Genomic DNA, 18841 nt, shown 5'->3' with positions numbered 1-18841 from the left:
AAAACGTTGGAAAAAAAAATTAAAAAAAAAAAAAGAATTCTGAAATTGTGAATTAAGTTTTAACCATAAGAAAAAGCGAACTCTATAGAACCAGCTTACTCTTGAATGAATGACCACCCCAGGGTCAACTATACTTCCAGAATCTTCTAGGAAACATTTCACTAACATACAACGCAATCTAGATCTCCCAACTTGGAATTACCCTCTATCTCTGATGCCACTAGATAAACTTTTAATAGTGTTCCTGTGAGGTATATCGCTTATGAGAGTGATTCAAAATATGCTTCTGATTGCTTAGTCCACATATCTATTTAAGATACTAAAAAAAATTTTTTTAATGTGAAAGGCCTAAATACTTAATTTAAAGTGTTTTTTCCTTCCTGCCACCCCCTCCCCCCCATATTAGATCCACCTGTCACTTGTATTAGTGGACTCTGAGCTCTACTGGTCTAATATTTACTGGACAAAAATTCAAGGACTCAGGACAACGGATTTGTTTTAGCATTTTTAAAAATACAAAATAAAGAAATAAAAAGAATAAAAGCAGTCAGGGTAGCCTCTGGAGAAGGGTAGCTGTTGTTGCAGGAATCTTGCAAGTTAATGAGAATTCACCCGGGACTCAAGAGCGACTGCGAGGGGAGAAAGGAGGAGATGGGGCGGGGGGGGGGGGGGGGGGGGCGGAATAAAAACTCTTCCTTTGCAGCTGGCCCTCTCCCTCATTTGTTGCTCCAATAAGCAGTAATTAGGTCCTGAGCTAATGGTGTCAGCTGATCTGCTGTTTTTAGGCTAGACCCAGAGGAATCTCCATGGAAACCCTGCTGGAGTCGTCCCCCCACCTGGATGCTGAGTGCTCCTTTCCGCCACCTGGCTGCCGCCGCGCCCGCTGCTACCTCCTCCTGCCTCTAACCTGCAGCCTGCAGCATGCGCACTGCCCCCGGGATCCCTAAATGGGACAATTCTGCCCGTGACGTCAGCGCCCAGCCGTCTCCACAGAAACTTTTGTCCCATTGGCCAATCAGAGAGCTTGGAAGAGGCCGGGGAGGGGGGGGGGGTGGGAGGAGAGGGGAGTGGGAGGGGTAGGGGTGAGGGGAGAGGCGAGAGGTTTAGTGTGTGGAGCTGCTCGCGCTCCGCCCGGGCTGTCAGTCCCGGCTCCAGCCGCCGCGAGACCTTCCCGGAGACGCGCGCACACACAGCGCACCCTCCCCACCCCCCTCCGCACACCGCACACCCTCGCTCCCTTGCTCACACACACGCACGCACTCAGCCTGGCCGAGCAGGAGCCACTGACCATTTTGCAAGTGCCGGGACCAGCTGCGGCGCAGTGGGTACAAACACTCAGCGTTCCCATTCGGGGCTTTCGTCTGGGAGACGACGACGAGGGGCGAAGGTGGGCTAGGACGCGGACCAGGCGCGGGGCACTGGTCGGGCCGCCTTCCGGGCAGAGGCGCCTCCCGGGACGGGCGCGGGCCTCCGCAGAGAGTAGAATAAAGAGGAGCGGCCGCAATCGCACGCAGCGCGAGGAGGATGGGAACTCCCCTGTTTCCAGCTCTGTAACCAACGGGTGGAAATCCTGAATGGAGAAGCCGCCGATTTCATTTGCTTGAGAAAATCGTCCAGAGGAACTCGTATTTGGCTACTCTGAGCAGTGGAGGGGTGTCCATGACGTGGCAGGGGGAAATTAGACATACGAAACCTCCTGTGTGAACTGCAAACTGTAACCAAGCAAGGGGAAAATAATTTCTCTGTATATTTTAATTTCATGCAAAGGGTTTTAAGCATCTGTATTATAAACTTACTTCTATGCCTTGTACCCAGTCCAGCAGAAACCAGAGGAGTCCTGTCTGGGGACCCCGTCATTATCCGGGAGACCCGCCGCCCGCGGCCTGCCTTCGTTTACCCACATCCCCCTGGAGCGGCTATCTGTTTGGGGTATCACAGCCTTTCCTATAGAACTATGGCCAAATATCCACGAATGTTCTGTTAATTCTGGGACCTAACTCCTGGAACCTACCTGCGGGATTGGAATTTAGCCTAAATGCATATGAAGAAATGACATTTTAAACCATTAAAAAAAAATACCTTAATGATTTCCTGTGTAGCAGGATTTGATAGGCTTAACAACATGACAGGTAAGAACTTTCTCTCTTTCTAGTCCCTTAACGCCCCACGCAGGGAAGGTCGAAGCGTAACGGGACCCTGGAGGAAGGAGAGCCCGGGGACCCGGGTGCCCTTCGGGGCTCACAGGCGCTCGGCCGGGCGGCTGCTTTCGAGAGAAGCTCAGCCCTCGCTCCTGCACGGTGGGGCCAGCGGCCGGGGAAGCTTCTGGGGCGCGCGCTGGGAGGCGGCGCGGCGCTCCACCTGCCTTGCCCCGGACACAGCCCCGGGGTGAAGCGTCCAGGGACCACCCCAAGTCAATATTGGGATTTTTAATAAACCAAGGAATGGGATTTTAATTATTTAAAACCCAGCTCCTCTGGGCCACATGCTGTTGGGATGGTCCTAATCACACAATATTAAAGAGACCCATCACTAAGAGGACGAGAAAAGCGTCCGAGACCAGCGTCCGAGACATCCGTTGCAATTACGAATGAACCAGAGACTTGGTAGCACGGGGCATTGATTGCTGGTGCCCAACCGGACCCTCCTCCCCTCTCCCCGTTCCTCCCCCCACCCGAGGCAGGCTCCGGCGGCGGCCGGGACCTCGCGTGCCTACATCGTGGCCGGGGCCGCATTTCTCATGAGCCCGGGGTGAACAGGTGCGAAGTGCGCTGGGAGCATCCAGCCAGCGGCCGGGAGCCGGGAACATGGAGAGCGAGCGCGACATGTACCGCCAGTTCCAGGACTGGTGCCTCAGGACTTACGGGGACTCAGGCAAGACCAAGACGGTGACCCGTAAGAAATACGAGCGGATCGTCCAGCTCCTCAACGGCTCCGAGTCGAGCTCCACGGACAACGCCAAATTTAAATTCTGGGTCAAATCGAAGGGCTTCCAGCTGGGCCAGCCGGACGAGGTCCGCGGGGGCGGCGGCTGTGCCAAGCAAGTGCTTTACGTGCCGGTCAAGACCACGGTGAGTGACTCCCCTTCCTCTGTTATTTGTCTGCGGGAGCAGCCGGCGGGGAGGGGAGAGAGAGGGGGGAGAAAGGGGGAGCTGTGAGCCACCGTTGGCTCGTGTGCCCCCCACCTTTCTCAACCCCCCTCCCCAAGTCGTCCCCACTCGCATGAGCCAGGCGCGTTTCCCCCACGGTGGAGTCTTTGTGGTCCTTTATTTTAAAGCGGCAGCGCACCACCAGAGCTCGCCGCCCTCCTCGCCTCCCAGGCTCCTGAACCCGCTCCTGGAGCTTCCATCCCCGGGTCGGGCGGCCTCCAGCGTCCTCGGGTCGGGCCATTGTCCCGTGTCCTTCGCTGGGCGCCTGGCGCGTGTCCAGCTTTTGCCACCAAGCATAAAGGCCACGCTGGAACCCCAGACGCACGCTCTGATAATAGACGATTCTGGTCGATCGTCTACAGTGTCTCCTAACTGGCACAAAGCCCGATTGTGGCGCTGGTCAGAGATGTGGGGTTCCCCCCTCCCCCGCCCCCCGACACTATCCGGTTTTATTGTTAGACCGCCGCCCGGGAGACGCTGGGCTATCGGATCGCCTTGAGCACTCCCAGAGATCTTGCCACGACTGTTTAGATTGTGGATGAGGTCCGGGAGATTCCTCCTCCCCGCCCCCCATTCCCTTCCTCACTTCCCCCTTTCACAAATAAAGCCGCCGCTGCATGATGAACAACAAAGAGACATGGGTTTGGGCGCAATCAAATGGTACATGTGTTTGCTCCTTATTCTGGGATAGCTCTAGTCTCAGGGCCACAAAGCTCTAAGCCCAGGCGCAGCAAGGTGCTGGGCACTGAGAGCCTGGTGTACAGGGCAGAAGGCTCTGAGGCTGGCGAGCGGCAGCAGCGTCGATTGCCTTTTTAAGAAGATGGGAACTGTGGGCTACAAGTAGGATTGCAGATCAGATCCATAAGACCTCTTTCTCCGTCATGGAACGGTGGGTACTCGCCTGGAGTAGGGGTGGGGGAGGGTATCTGGCATCCTTTGCATTTTTGCCTGGCTTTGGGGTTTCTTGAGCATTTGCTCCTGTTCCACCCGCCCCCCACCCCCCATACTGGCAGCCCTTTCCCGTGCAGTGTTCCTGGAGGATGCTAGAAAGGAGATGTCTTGCAAGCTATTCTTCTGTCTCAAACGGAGGTATATGCAATTGGAAATCTGTGCATGGAAGGTTTTTCAGAGGATTATTTGGAGCGCTCTTTTAGGTTTGGAAAACCAGTTAGTGGTTTTCTGAGATTCGTTAGGGGTAGTTTGAAGGAAGTGTGTTTGTTTTGGAATGTATGTGGAAAACGGGAAACGGAAATAAAGGTGAAACAGAAACACACATAAAAGTTCTGTTTTTTTTTTTCCAAAAAGTACTGTTGTTGGAATTTTCTGGGAGGTAGATCTACAAACACAGCCTTCTCTTTGAACGTGGCATGGCTAAAGACAATGGTGAGATTACTGTCTTGCTTTACTAAATAATGAGAACTAGCTGGGTCTGGATTAGAACTGAGGTGTATTTACATCTGGATGAGCAGAAGTCTGTTGTAGAGAATTAAGTGCTTTGATTCATTTGTATCAGGAGTAACTTAACCTGATTCTTAAAAATAACTTATTGTTAGACAAAGTAAATGAGAATTCAAAACATAAGAATGTATTCTCCTTTAGGGGAACACTGGGCTAATTGAATAAATAAAATAATAATTTAAAGTATATTTACCTAAATATTTAATAATATTCTATATGTTTTTCATAACAATTGCTAGCTGGGAGGTTTGTTTTTCATTCCTTTTACATTAAAGTCAGGTTCCTGCATTTACCTGTCAGATAGTTTCCACCCTGTATGAATTGGTCCAGTTTATACTTTGGGTATATCCACTATATGTATAAACAGATGTGCCCTTTTAAAACATTAACAAAAAATTGTAAATAACATAAATTGTGTAATGGCTGTAGAGTCAGTAAGATAAATATGGATGCCAGTAATTCAAATCAGAATTCACATGTTCAGATACCGATATTTTCATTCAAAAATTTTTGCAGAGTTGATAAAGAATTATTGCTAAGACATCTATCAGAAAAACAACTTCAGGGTGAATACTAAAGTAACACATATTTCTCTTTTCAGTAAAGATTTCATGTATTTATGGGAGAAAATGTAATTCATCAGGTGATATTCTTAGATAGTGGTTTCCATGTAGTAGTATTTAAGGGCTTTGCTCTTCATTCAAGCCTGTTTTGAAATGTTGAAGAGGTTTTTAATTCATGAACTCTTCTGTTGCTCTTTATGAAAATTTTATGCTGCTCCTCTCATAGAATTATAGGCTCCGCCTTCCCTGAAAGACAGCCAATCATCATTTCAACAAGTTAAAAAATAAATAAAAGGTTCCCCTTTTATCATGTGTTTCTCCGCATCTCAAATTATTTCTTCCTTAAGAATGAGTTTTTCCTTGTAGTAGCGGGAGTACAATCACCAGAAAGACAAAAAAAAATATGTATATATTTTAAAGTCAAAGGCATATCTTGGCTGAAATAAAGTACTGTTTTTGGTATTTTCAAGTAGACGGAAGAATCATTCTAGCTGTTTGAGGTTTGAGGGTTTGCGGCTAGCTTTGCTGTCAGCGAGAGAGATTTGCGCCTGATGTTGCAGTAACCCACTGCTGCTGGTAATTAGACATCATTACTACCTTGAAAAGGGACAGACAGAAGGGAAGAGGACAGGCTGGGGCTAATTAACTGCTTGTGTTTAATGAAAGAAAGGGAGACTGATCGCAACTGGGAGGTCGTACCAGAACAGAGTAGACACAGCACATAGACTTAATAGAAACAGGACTAGCTTTCAGTCTGAAAGAAGCTTGGTTCTACCTCTTTTCTTAAACGAATAGCTGTAGCTTTGCAAATACTCTTTCCCCTAAAATCTAAATTTAATTGATGACAGAATCAAGCAAGTGACAACAGACTTCAAATGAAAATGTAGGATACTAGAAAGATAAACATGCCCTTTAATATTTGTCCTGGCCATGCCCAAAGCTGAGGGGGGCATATCTATCACTGTTTAGATTACTCTGTGGCTGAGGAGATACTGTTTGGTCGCCAAGCAACAACATCCTGCAACTCAGCCATTTTAGGTCTGGAGGAGGATCTGCGTGTGTGCCTGCATGCACGTGCACACACGTGTATATATGCGCACGTGCAGTTTGTTGAGCATTGCATCTAAGTTTTGTTCACGCCACCGCCATTATTTTTATGTGTTCTTTCGTTAAAGATATCATAAATTTAAATGAGTGAAGTGAATAATTTAAAACAGTTCTGAAAAAAAATATGGCAAAGGTCTGACGTTGACTATAAAATATGTTTCATCAGTGATCATTTTAAATTAGTGTTACTTTGGTTATTCTGTTTTACATTTTTGGTAGTTTCAGTTTAGTTTGTTTTTAGAAGCTTTCCATCCTGGTTGACATTTTGGTTTTGGCCACAATTAGTTGAAACATCGACTTGTAATTCAAACTACCAAAACACATGATAGATACCACTTGGTAGTATGAAAGATAAACTTAGGAAATAACCAGAAAATTCATTATTTTTCTATTCGTATTGGATGAATGCATTATTGTGTATTTTTTAAAGGCCCGCCACATTGTTTAAAACAGGCAATTTGGCAAACTCACAATTTTATTTGTTTTTCAGTCTTAAGCAAACAAAGCAATGAATATGCAATTATGTGAGTATGTAGGATATGTATATGTATATGTAGGAATGGACACTTAGGTCCAATTTTTGCCTTCTGTGTATGTAGTCCACTAGGGAACATAAAATGAATTTTCATCCAGAAAGGAAAATGTATTATCTTTAGTTATGTCATTTAAAAATGATGATGTATTCAGTTCTGCAATCTGTAGACTCAGATTTCATTTTGTTCTTACTGTGTATACTAATTGATTAGTACATAGTGATTAGAATGAATATTCATGGACTGGTTTATGAATAGTTACTGCTTTCTTAGTTCTCTGTGGTTTTGGTTACAAATTCTCTATGCTCTATCAAGGGTGAAGGAAATAATTCCTCATAAGGAGTTCATATACATTGCTATCAGGCCTAACTTCACTCGTGAGGCACACATCATGCATATTAGGCCTTGATCTGAAATTTGCTACAGAAATTCCAGAAAACAAAACTGAATGCTAGCCACACATTAGGATACTTTATATCTCTGACACAGACAAATCATAATAATAGTAATTAAGATATAAACAAAGTTTTGCTTATCTCCTATACTTTCAAGACAGGCGTTGCTGTTGATAACCAATGCATTTTTCTCTATATTCCGGTATTTTGGAGAACTCTATAGCAGAGGTCTTTGGGGGTCAAATAGATCCCAAGTGCGAGTCTCAGCAATGTGGCTTATAAGCTGACTTTAGTGGTTCCTTGAGAATTGTGAGGAATAACTCATCTACATCAAAACGCTAGCACAGTGCCAATTAAGGCTGTCAAGAATAGTGGGTATACCCTTATTAGAGGCCAATTTGGCATGTGTATTTAGGGACAAGGGCTTGTAGAGATAATTCCCTTGAATTTATGGAGGAAATCAGACTCTGTTAATATATGAAGACTATCCCACACATATTTCCTAAAATACCAGTTCTTGACTTTTCCATTGGTTCTTCCTTGTCTTGTTAGTAAGTATAATGGGCGGGGGAAGAGGGGCAAGACTCAGCACTCATTTATTTTCCCTCAATAACCCTCCTAACCAGCTGAGATTCTACTTCTCAAGATTTTACACTCTAGACTTCATGCATAGTATAGAGGAAAGATGAAGAAGCAAATGCAGGGATACGGCAGAACTTCTGAGAATTTCAGTCTCCTGTCAAGACTATAAAGACCTTTCACTAATAGCTGTTGTATTTATACAACACTTTATTTATACAAGATAAAATGAATCTGCTGTGTTTTAGATTACATTCATTTTTGATAGTTCTGGGATAATAAGATAAATGTCATGAACAGCAATAGATGGCAGGAAACATGGCATAGTGGGCAGGGTATAGATTTTAGAGCAAGATTTAAATCCCGATTCAAGATTTACGATAGCTGCAAGTAAGCAGAAGTTTCTTGACTAACGACACTGTTTCCTCTTTGTAAATGCCACTAATAATACTTGTCTAACTACTTTTGGATAAGAGTTAATAATAATTCATAAGCATATAGCGTATGTAGTATCTGTCTGGCACATAGTAAATGCTAAAAAAACAAAAACAATAGAAGCTCTTCTAAGTATTACCAAGAAAGCAAGGACACCATGATGTAATTGTAATTAGGTATATGTTATAAACTCAAAATTACACTGCCACGAGGAGTTAAAATACATCTGTATGAATGTATATTTATTCAGATATTTATTTTTAAAAAAATAAAAATGACTTTATTTTGTAAAAGTGATACATTTTCAATATTTAAAAAAACCTAAGTGAAAGGGAAAGAAATTTTAAGTCACATTAAATCCCTCCATTCAGATTTAACCACCATTAGCTAATTATGAGCATCATTATAGATGTCTGTCTAAACATATATACCAAAAGAAGATTAGATATAGTGATTGATACACTGATTGATACGGACACGCAGAAATAATTTTCCAAAACTGGGATGATAATTGTATGCTAATTTAAGTAAGAAGCATAAAACATCAAAATGTAACAAAAGAAAAATAAAAACACAAAATTAAAAAAGTTGGTAATTAATAAATGCTTCTCAGAGGTGTTTTTCCTGAAGTTAATAGAAAACATTAAGAGATTGAATTCCATTCATTTTTTTCAACAACAGATTTCAATTTCATTCTTATTGACTTTCTCCAATGGTAGGTGAAGAGTGAGCCTATTTCACTGTTCTTCTGTTTTGTTACATTTATTATATTGCCTGTATTTATTACATCTAAAGTTACATTTATTGTAATTATATATTTTATTGTGTTATGTTCATTATATCATATAATATACTATATTTGGTTTTATTGTTAAGGTTTTGTTATAGTATATAATTTGGTTCTCACAATTGTTTTTCCTTTGGTATATTTAAATATTTATTCTTTTACCTTTTTTTTTTCTTTCTGAATTCTTTGATTGGATTCATCACTTGGTTGGCTACAATTCCTGGTCATTTTTCTTTTTCTAAGGAAAGGAATATGTGTTCTATTCTTTGAGGTTTGTATGCAATTAAAAATATTTGCCTTTTGCCTTTGTAACTAAAGAACAACTTGACTAAGTGATTTCTTTATTTTACTTTTACCACCAGAACATTGTTGATAATGTGTTTGTTCCGTAAAATCCTAAGGCAACCCTATTTTTCCAAATTTCATGGATTGTTTACTTCTTTATCCTTGAAATCAAATAATTTCACTGGGATATGTTTTGAATTCCTTTTTCCACTGAGTAATTACATTCATGTCCATGACTTCAGTTGCGTTTGTTTTGGTGACTTAATGCGTTATCTTCTGAGGTTCAGATCTGAATTTTCACGATTTCTACTGGTTGTTTCTACCAGGATATCCCAAAGCACCTCAAACTGAACATAACCCCAAATGACTTTTTCTTCTCTCCATTCCTTCATCCTAGGTCTTCCAGGCTGATACCTTTTCTCTTTTGTATTCTCATTTTTAAGAATTGTGCTGAAATATATCCTATTATTCGACTGAATCCAGCTAAGCATTAAAATAGTGAACCAAATGACATATTTGGTTCCCAGAATAAATGACAGTTCATAAATCATTCATTATAATTTCAGGGTGGCAAATAGAAATTAAAATGATTTGAAGCCATGCAATAATTTGAAAGACTTAGAAAAAGTTATTAGCACTGTACATTGGAAGAGGAACAGAAAAAAAATGGTAAATTCAATACAATTTTATAATTTCCCTAAGCTAATACAGTAAAGTTTTACGAAAAAGAAGCATTTACTATTTTGCCTTTCTATTTTATAACTGAGTATAGCATTTAACATTACATTGTGAATTTAGAGGAGAACAGCAGAAATGTGACAAATGGTACATTTTTCTCCTGCTTAAAAAAAAGTACCTGTATTTCTCTCCTTTGTTTAGAAATTGAAAGCACTAAAATGATAGCTTGCCTATGAATCATCCAATGGACACTCTGAAAAATGTAGAGGCTCCTTTTTATGATAATTTTCCTGGGAATATATTCCCTCCCCACCCCCACCCCCACCCCCGCTTCCTGTGTATATTTCATTAGAATCATTGTGCCATTTATGTCCATTATTTGGTGCACAGCAAATGCTCCTTTAAAAACAGTATTGAATAAATGAAAGCATCAATATTTGTTGCAATCCCTACCTTTTTTTTAAGGATTATCTTTTTTTTCAATTGAGTAATAATTGCCAGACAATATCATTGTAGTTTCAGGTGTACAACATGATTTGATATTTATGTACATCATAAAATGATCACAGTGTCTACTTACCTGTCAGCATACAAAGTTGTTACAATATTATTGACTGTTCTGGACACTGTGTTCCCATGTCTTATTTATCTTCTAACTGGAAGTTTGTCCCTCTTAATCCCCTTGTCCTTTTCATCCATCTCCCTATCTCCCTCTCCTCTGTCAACCATCAGTTTGTTTTCTGTATCTGAGTCTCTTTCTTTTTTGTTTCCTCGATTGTTTTGTTTTTGGGATTCCACATATAAGTGAAATCATACAGTATTTGTCTTTCTCTGACGTATTTTACTCAGCAAATATCTTTTAGGCCCATCCATGTCGGCGCAAGCAGTCAAGATTTTATTCTTTTTTATGGCTGAGTTATATTGTATATTTATAGCTACGTCTTCTTTATCCACTTATCTATCAATGGACATTCAGGTTGCTTCCATACCTTGGCTATTGTAAATAATGCTGTGATGAACAGAGGGATGCATGCATCTTTTCAAATAGGTGGTTTTTTTTTTTTTTAATAAATACCTAGAGGTGGAATTGCTGGATTATGGGATCCTATGGTATTTCTATTTTTACTTTTTTTGAGGAACCCCTACATTGTTTTCCATAGCGGCTGCACAATTTACATTTCTACCTATGGCACATAAGCCTTCCCATTTCTCCACATCCTTGTCAACACTTGTTATTTCTTGCCTTTTTGATACTTGCCTTTCCAACAGGTGTGAGGTGGTCTATCATTGTGGTTTTGATTTATATTTCCCTGATGATTTTTAATTGGATTTTGTTTTGTCAATACTGAGTTTTATGAGTTCTTTATATATTTTAAGTGTCAGCCTCTTATCAGAAATGTCATTTGCAAATATCTTCTCCCATTTAGTAGATTGCCTTTTTGTTTTGTTGATGGTTTTCTTTGCTGTCAAAAGGCTTTTTTTTTCTGGGGCGCCTGGGTGGCTCAGTCGGTTGGGCGGCCGACTTCGGCTCAGGTCATGATCTCGCGGGTCCGTGAGTTTGAGCCCCGCGTCGGGCTCTGTGCTGACAGCTCCGAGCCTGGGGGGGGGCCGGTTTCGGATTCTGTGTCTCCCTCTCTCTCTCTGACCTTCCCCCGTTCATGCTCTGTCTCTCTCTGTCTCAAAAATGAATAAATGTTAAAAAAAAAAGAAAAAAAAAAGGCTTTTTAGTTTGATGTAGTCCCATTTGTTTCTTTTTACCCTTGTGAAAGGTAAATGTCAAAAAACTTACTGCTTTTGTTTTCTTCTAGTAGTTTTCTGGTTTCAGGGCTTATATTTAAGTCTTTAATCCATTTTGAATTTATTTCTGTGTATGGTGTAAGAAGGTGGTCTGCTTTCATTCTTTCCCATGTAGCTGTCCGGTTTTCCAAACACCATTTATTGAAGAGACTATGTTTTCCCCATTGTGTATGCTTGTCTCCTTTGTTGTAGATTAACTGACCATAGAAGCATGAGTTTACTTCTGGGATCTCTGTTCTGTTCCACTGATCTATGTGTCTGTTCTTATGCCAGTGTCATCTGATTGGATTGCTATAGGTTCATAGTACAGTTTGAAATCTAGGAGAATGATACCTCTAGTTTTCTTTTTCTCAATATTGCTTTAGCTATTTAGGGGCGCCTGGGTGGCGCAGTCGGTTAAGCGTCCGACTTCAGCCAGGTCACGATCTCGCGGTCCGGGAGTTCGAGCCCCGCGTCAGGCTCTGGGCTGATGGCTCAGAGCCTGGAGCCTGTTTCCGATTCTGTGTCTCCCTCTCTCTCTGCCCCTCCCCCGTTCATGCTCTGTCTCTCTCTGTCCCAAAAATAAATAAACGTTGAAAAAAAAAAATATTGCTTTAGCTATTTAGAGTCTTTCCTGGTTCCGTACAAATTTTAGGATCATTTATTCTAGTTCTTTGAAAAACACCATTGGTAGTTTGATAACGATTGCTTTGAATCTCTAGATTGCTTTGGGTAGTATGGACATCTTAACCAGTACTTAACAATACTGATGTTTTGCTTTTTTTTTCTAATTTTTTTAAGGTTTATTTATTTATATTGAGAGAGAGCATGCACACAAGCCAGGAAAGGGCAGAGAGAAGGAGAGACGGCATCCCAAACAGGCTATGCACCATCGGCACAGAGCCCAACATGGGGCTCGAACTTACAAAGCCTGAGATCATGACCTGAGCTGAGATCAAGAGTTGGATGCGTAACCAACTGGGCCACCTGGGCGCCCCCTCTTCTATTTTTTTTCTAATTTGGATGCCTTTTATTTATTTTTCTTATTCAATTGCAGTGGTGAGGACTTCCAGTACTGTACTGAATAAAAGTGGTGAGAGTGGGCATTCTTCTCTTGTTCCTGATCTTAGAGGAAAAGCTTTCAGGTTTTGAGTTGTCATATATGGCCTTTATTATTTTGAGGCATGTTCCCTCTTTACCTACTTTGTTGAGAATTTTTATCATAAATGGATGTTGAATTTTGTTAAATGCTTTTCTGCATCTCTTGTGATGATCATATGATTTTTATCCTTAATTTTATTAATGTGGTATATATCATGTTGATTGATTTTGCAGATTTGCATCCCTGGAATAAATCCCACTTGATCATGGTGCATGATCTTTTAAATGTATTGTTGGATTTGGTTTGTTAAAGATTTTTGGGTCTGTCTTCATAGGGATATTGGCCTATACTTTTCCTTTTTGTGTCTGTCTGGTTGGTTCACCAGGATAATGCTGGCCTCATAGAATGAGCTTGCAAACATTCTTTCCTCTTTCATTTTTGGAGTTTGAGAAGGATAGGTATTAACTATTCTTTAAATGTTTGGTAGAATTCACCTCTGCAGCTGTCTGGTCCTTGCCTTGTGTTTGTTGGGAGTTTTGTGATTACTGATTCATGTTCATTACCAGTAACCACTCTGTTGAGATTTTCTGTTTCTTCCTGATTCAATCTTGAAAGAGTATATGTTTCTAGGAATTTATTCATTTCTTTTAGGTTTTCTAATTATTTGTTCTGTAATTGTTCATAATAGTCTCATATTTTTTGTATTTCTGTGATATCTGTTATAACTTCTCTTTTTTCATTTCTGATTTTATTGGCCCCTGTCTTTCTTTTTCTTGATGAATCTTGCTGTAAGTTTATTAATTTTGTTCATCTTTTCTTTTGCTTTTTCTTTTTAAATTAATTTTCTGCATGCACGACAATACAACTTACCTATCCGAAGGCAAAAATCAATGGGACATTTTTTATTTCCCCCTTTTCCTCTCCTCTCATAGTCAGTACTCAACAGAATACTATTAACTCTGTGAACTTAATATCTCTTGAATCTATCATATTCTTACCATACCATACCAAATAATATAACCATTGCATAATAATTTGGTAATTTTCCCAAAAACCTTTGAAGGAAGGGATTTGATCTCCAGTGCTTGAATAATGTGTGATGTATCCTTGTGCTCAGTATAAATGGAATAAATGAAAAACTTCCTAGACCAACACCACATGATGGGACATTCTTATTTACCATCATACATTAGCTGGTTTCATAGCGAAATTGGATGCTTTTTTCACTAAATGTAATTAATTAATTAATTAAAATTCGTGTAAAAACACATAACAAAAAATTAATCATAACCATTAAAATTTTTTTTAAATATTTATTTATTTTTGAGAGAGAGAGATACAGGGACAGAGAGACAGAGCAGGAGTGAAGAAGGACAGAGAGAGAGACACACACGTAGAATTGGAAGCAGGCTCCAGGCTCTGATCTGTCAGCACAGAGCCTGACGTGGGGCTCGAACTCATGAGCTGTGAGATCATGACCTGAGCTGAAGTCAGATGCTTAACTTACTGAGCCACCCAGGTGCCCCAATTATAACCATTTTTAATTGTACAGTTGAAAATATTAAGTACAGGGGCATCTGGGTGGCTCAGTCAGTTGGCGTTCGACTTTGTCTCAGGTCATGATTTCACCGTTTGTGAGTTTGAGCCCTGCATTGGGCTCTCAGCTTTCAGTGAAGAGTCCGCTTGGGATCCTTTGTCCCCTCTCTCTCTGTCCCTCCCCGACTCATGCTCTCTCTCTTTCAAAAATAAATATTTAAAAAAAAATACAGTTTATTGTTAAATTAGCTGACGTGCAGTGTATACAGTGTGCTCTTGGCTTCAGGAGTAGATTCCCAAGGTTCATCGCTTACATACAATGCCCAGTGCTCAACCCAACAAATGCTCTCCTCAATGCCCATCACTAATTTTCCCCTCTCACCCACCCCCCCCCCCCCATCAACCCTCAGTTTGTTCTTTGTATTTAAGAGTCTCTTATGGTTTGCCTCCCTTCCTCTCTGTTTGTAACTACTATTTTCCACTTCCCTCCCTCCATGGTCTTCTGTTATGTTTCTCAAATTCCACATGAGTGAAAACAGAAAAAAGTATTAACTACAGACATTATCATACAACAGAGGTCCAGAACCTTTCTATATTGTAAAACTGAAACCCTGTACCCGTTAAGTAACAATTTCCTCCCCTTTCTCCCTTCTTCTAGTCCCTGGTAACCACCATTCTACTTTCTGTTTCTATGGATACGACTACGTTAGATACCTCTTATAAGTGGAATCCTACAGTATTTGTCTTTTTGTGATTGACTTATTTCACTTAGCAGAATGTCCTTAGAAGCCATCCATGTCATAGTATATGGCAGGATTTCCTTCCTTTTTAAGTCTGAATAACATGCCATTCTATGTATAGACCACATTTTCTCCATCTACTCATCTGTTGATGGACATTTGGGTTCCTTCAACCCCTTGGCTATTGTGAGTAGTACTGCTATGAACATGGGTGTGGGAATATTCCTCAAGATCCTGTTTTCAATTCTTTTGGATATATAGTCTTTATATCACTACCTGTAGATATTTTCTTTTAGATCTATAATTCTTTTTAGATACCCCACAAGTGGGATTGCTGGAGTAGTTATAATTTTAGTTCTTTTGAGGAACTGTCATACTGTTTTCCATAGCAGTTGCACCATCTTGTAGTGCCACCAGCAGTGCACAAGGGTAAGCACCCTTCAAGACTGGAAACTGGTGACTTTGCTCCTCATCTGGATCTCTTCAATGGACATGCTTCTTTCTTAGGCTATGCAAGTATTGAATGTATCACCATTAATAACAATAATAATGCCTCACATTTATCGAGTCCTTACCAGAGGTTAAGGATTGGGATAATCACTTTGAGGGAAATACCATCCCCTTTAATGTTGGCAATAGTCCGATGGTCGTTAATGCTTTTTATTAAACACTTGAAAAAATTGTGGTTTAAGATGACTTTTTATTGTATTATTTTCTAATGTTTATTTTGAGAGAGCATGTGCATACTCACATGAGTGGGGATGGGGGAGAGAGAGAGAGAGAAAATGAGAGAGAGAGAGAGAGAATGAATGAATGAATCCCAAGCAGGCTCCGTGTAGTCAGAGCAGAGGGAATGCGGGGCTCCATCCCATGAACTGTGAGATCATAATCTGAGCTGAAATCAGGAGTTGGACACTCAACCGACTCAGCCAGTCAGGTACTCCTAAGGTGACTTTTTAAAGTCACATAACTTCAAAGTGTTCAGATGGAAGAGTTCAGGTGGAAACCATTTAAGTTGGATTCCAGAGTCCTTGACATGATCTTCAGACTTTTACAATAATGCACTCCAGTTGATAAAAAAATGAACATGTCCCTGATATATATATTTTATAGATTATGTAGATATACTACTGTATCAATAATTAACAGAATAATAATTAAAATACTCAAAAATATAAATATATAGTACTGAGATTAAAATACACAAAAGTTTTGGGCCGCCTGGGTGGCTCAGTCAGTTAAGCAGCCAACTTCAGCTTGGGTCATGAACTCATGGTTTGTGAGTTGAAGCCCCACGTCAAGCTTTGTGCTGACAGCTCAGAGCCTTGAACCTGCTTCGGATTTTGTGTCTCCCTCTCCCTGCCCCACTCCGGCTTGCACTCTGTCTCTATCTAAAAACTAAATTAAAAAAAACTCAATGCATATGTTTTAATATTTTCTTCTTCACCTGGGGTATGCATATACCAATTTATAAATAATTAATCTATAGTGCAATTTTGCCTCACGGTAGAACATTGTGTTTAAGAGCTTACCCTTCAACTAAATTATCACCTTTTTTATTACAAAGGGTGCCTCTGTACTTAACCAACACAACATAAAAATAATATCTTAGCTATACAAATCCTTGACATCCACAAAACAATGGTATATGTTTGGTGTTGGTATGATGGGGGAGGTTGTTTTATCAAAGGCACGTTTAGGGGATGGTGCACAGTCAAGAATAGTTGAAGTGTAGGGTATGACGAAAGATGAAGTTGGGAAATTAGGCTGGGGCAAAATTATGGGACACCCCTATTGTCATGTTAAAATGTTTGGACTTCATTCTATAGGGAATGACAGCTCCCAAAAGTGTTTGAGCAGGGATGTCATGATTTAGGTCTTATAGGTAGAGACTTGATGTCTTTCAGCAGTTTATATTGTGGAATATATATCAGATGAGTAAAACAGAAGCTAAATAGTTCCTTTGACTCGCCACACTGTTTGAAATGTTATAGTTAGAGATTATATAAGTATTCAAAGTATCAAGCAGTTTGTGATTATAATTTAGTAACCTGATGTTATAATCGAATTATGTATAATTGAATCAGGCTGTACAAATCTCAGACAAGTCCAATAAAATGTTAAAAATAGAAATTATGAAATGTAAGAAAAAATTTAAAGGCACTAATAGGAATATGAATCAAGCCATCTTATAATAAACAGGATTTTTTGTTTCTTTGCTCTTGGAGTTGAGGAGAAATGATTGTTCATTTTTTAGTTGTTACTATCTCCACAGTTATAAAGACTTCCCAGAGAAATCCTTCTAAAAACCCAACTGGAACATTCTGTATAGAATACTTACTCAAGAGGCACCTAGCTGGCTCAGTTGGGAAAGCACGTAACTCTTGATCTCAGGGTTCATGAATTCAAGCACATGTTGGGTATAGAGGTTACTTAAAAATCTTAAAAAAAAAAAAAAAAAGAATACTTATTCAAGCTCAGCCCTTTTCAAAGTCAAGCTAATGTTTCAAATATTTATTAAAATGGCCGTTATGCTTTAAAGCAGTATTTTAAATCTTGCTCATACTTCATTGATTTTATACCTACCTGCCTGTCTCTGCCACTATGAATCTTCCCTGTTATCCTTTAATTTTTGTACACTGTAATAGGCAGGATTCTGAGATGACTTCCAAATGACCCTCACACTAGTTTAATCCCCTCCCTTTGTGAGTGTGGGTAGAACCCGTGAATATGATGAGCTGTGTCACTCCCACAGTTTTGTTATGTTATATGTTGACTTTAAGAAAGTCAACATATGTTATATGTTATATGTTGTTATATGTTGACTTTAAGAAAGAGGACTCTTTCAGTAGGTTTGACTTAATCATATTAGCCTGTTAAAAGCAGAGAGTTTTTCTTTGGCTCATTGCAGAAGAAATAGAGTTTCAAAGTCTGAGATGGAGGGGACCATGTGGCTAAGAGCTGACAGCAGTCTCTAGGAGCTGAGAGCATGCATGCTTTGAAGACAGATAGGAAAACAACAGGGACTTAAGTCCTACAACCACAAGGGAATGGATTCTGCCAACAACCAAAGGAAACTTGGAAGCGAGCTTCCAAATGAGAATGTAGCTGGCTGACACTTTGATTTCAGCTTTGTGGGAACCTGAGCAGAGGACCCTTAAAATGTGCTGTACTTCTGACCCACAGAAATTGTGAGATAGTAATTTTGTGAAGTTTCAAGCCACCCGATCTGCAGGTTACACAGCAAAAGAAAACTTATACATAGTTCCTTGGTACAAATCTTCTCAAAAGCTCATGCACAATTAAAAAGGTCAACTTTGGGGTGCCTGGGTGGCTCAGTTGGTTAAATGTCCAACTCTTGATTTCAGTTCAGGTCAAGATTTCATGGTGTGAGATTGAGCCCCGCATCGGGCTCTGTGCTGACAGTCTGGAGCCTGGTTGGGATTCACTCTCTCCCTCTCTCTCTCTCTGCCCCTCCTCTGCTCATGCACATGTGTGCTCTCTCAAAATAAATAAATAAAGATTAAAAAAATAAAACAAGTCAACTTTTTAAAAAGCATATTTGACTATGACTATTTATGGTTTAAGATACAGATGGGAATAATTTAAATGTTCTTTCCACCTATTGCCTAATGTCTTGCTATTTTTATGATTTTTGATGAGATGGTCCATAATTTAGTAGTAAAATACAAAATTCTAACATCATTTGAAAAATTTAATG

The 18841-nt window shown here is 40.3% G+C and overlaps 1 protein-coding gene across 6 annotated transcripts in view; it reads left to right on the top strand.

Annotated features, from left to right (window-relative positions):
* Positions 1-1090: 1090 nt before the first annotated feature.
* NOL4 (nucleolar protein 4) overlaps positions 1091-18841 on the top strand; it is a 436192-nt gene continuing 418441 nt past the window's right edge. For 3 of the 6 annotated variants that reach the window (XR_015242528.1, XM_086682710.1, XM_086682707.1), the window contains exon 1: positions 1092-3068. Coding sequence is in view for 4 of the 6 variants with exons in the window: in XM_086682710.1 (XP_086538836.1) it covers positions 2805-3068 (264 nt within the window). In the remaining 2 variants the exon portion in view is untranslated. Of the gene's footprint in view, positions 3069-3608; positions 4036-18841 lie in introns of those variants that run through there. The other 3 variants (XM_086682717.1, XM_086682708.1, XM_086682711.1) reach the window with 2 other exon arrangements.

This window comes from Puma concolor, chromosome D3, assembly GCF_028749965.1.
Source record: "Puma concolor isolate L17-30 chromosome D3, mPumCon1.1.hap2, whole genome shotgun sequence".
Lineage (NCBI taxonomy): Eukaryota > Metazoa > Chordata > Mammalia > Carnivora > Felidae > Puma > Puma concolor.
This window is presented reverse-complemented; position numbering and strand designations above follow the sequence as displayed.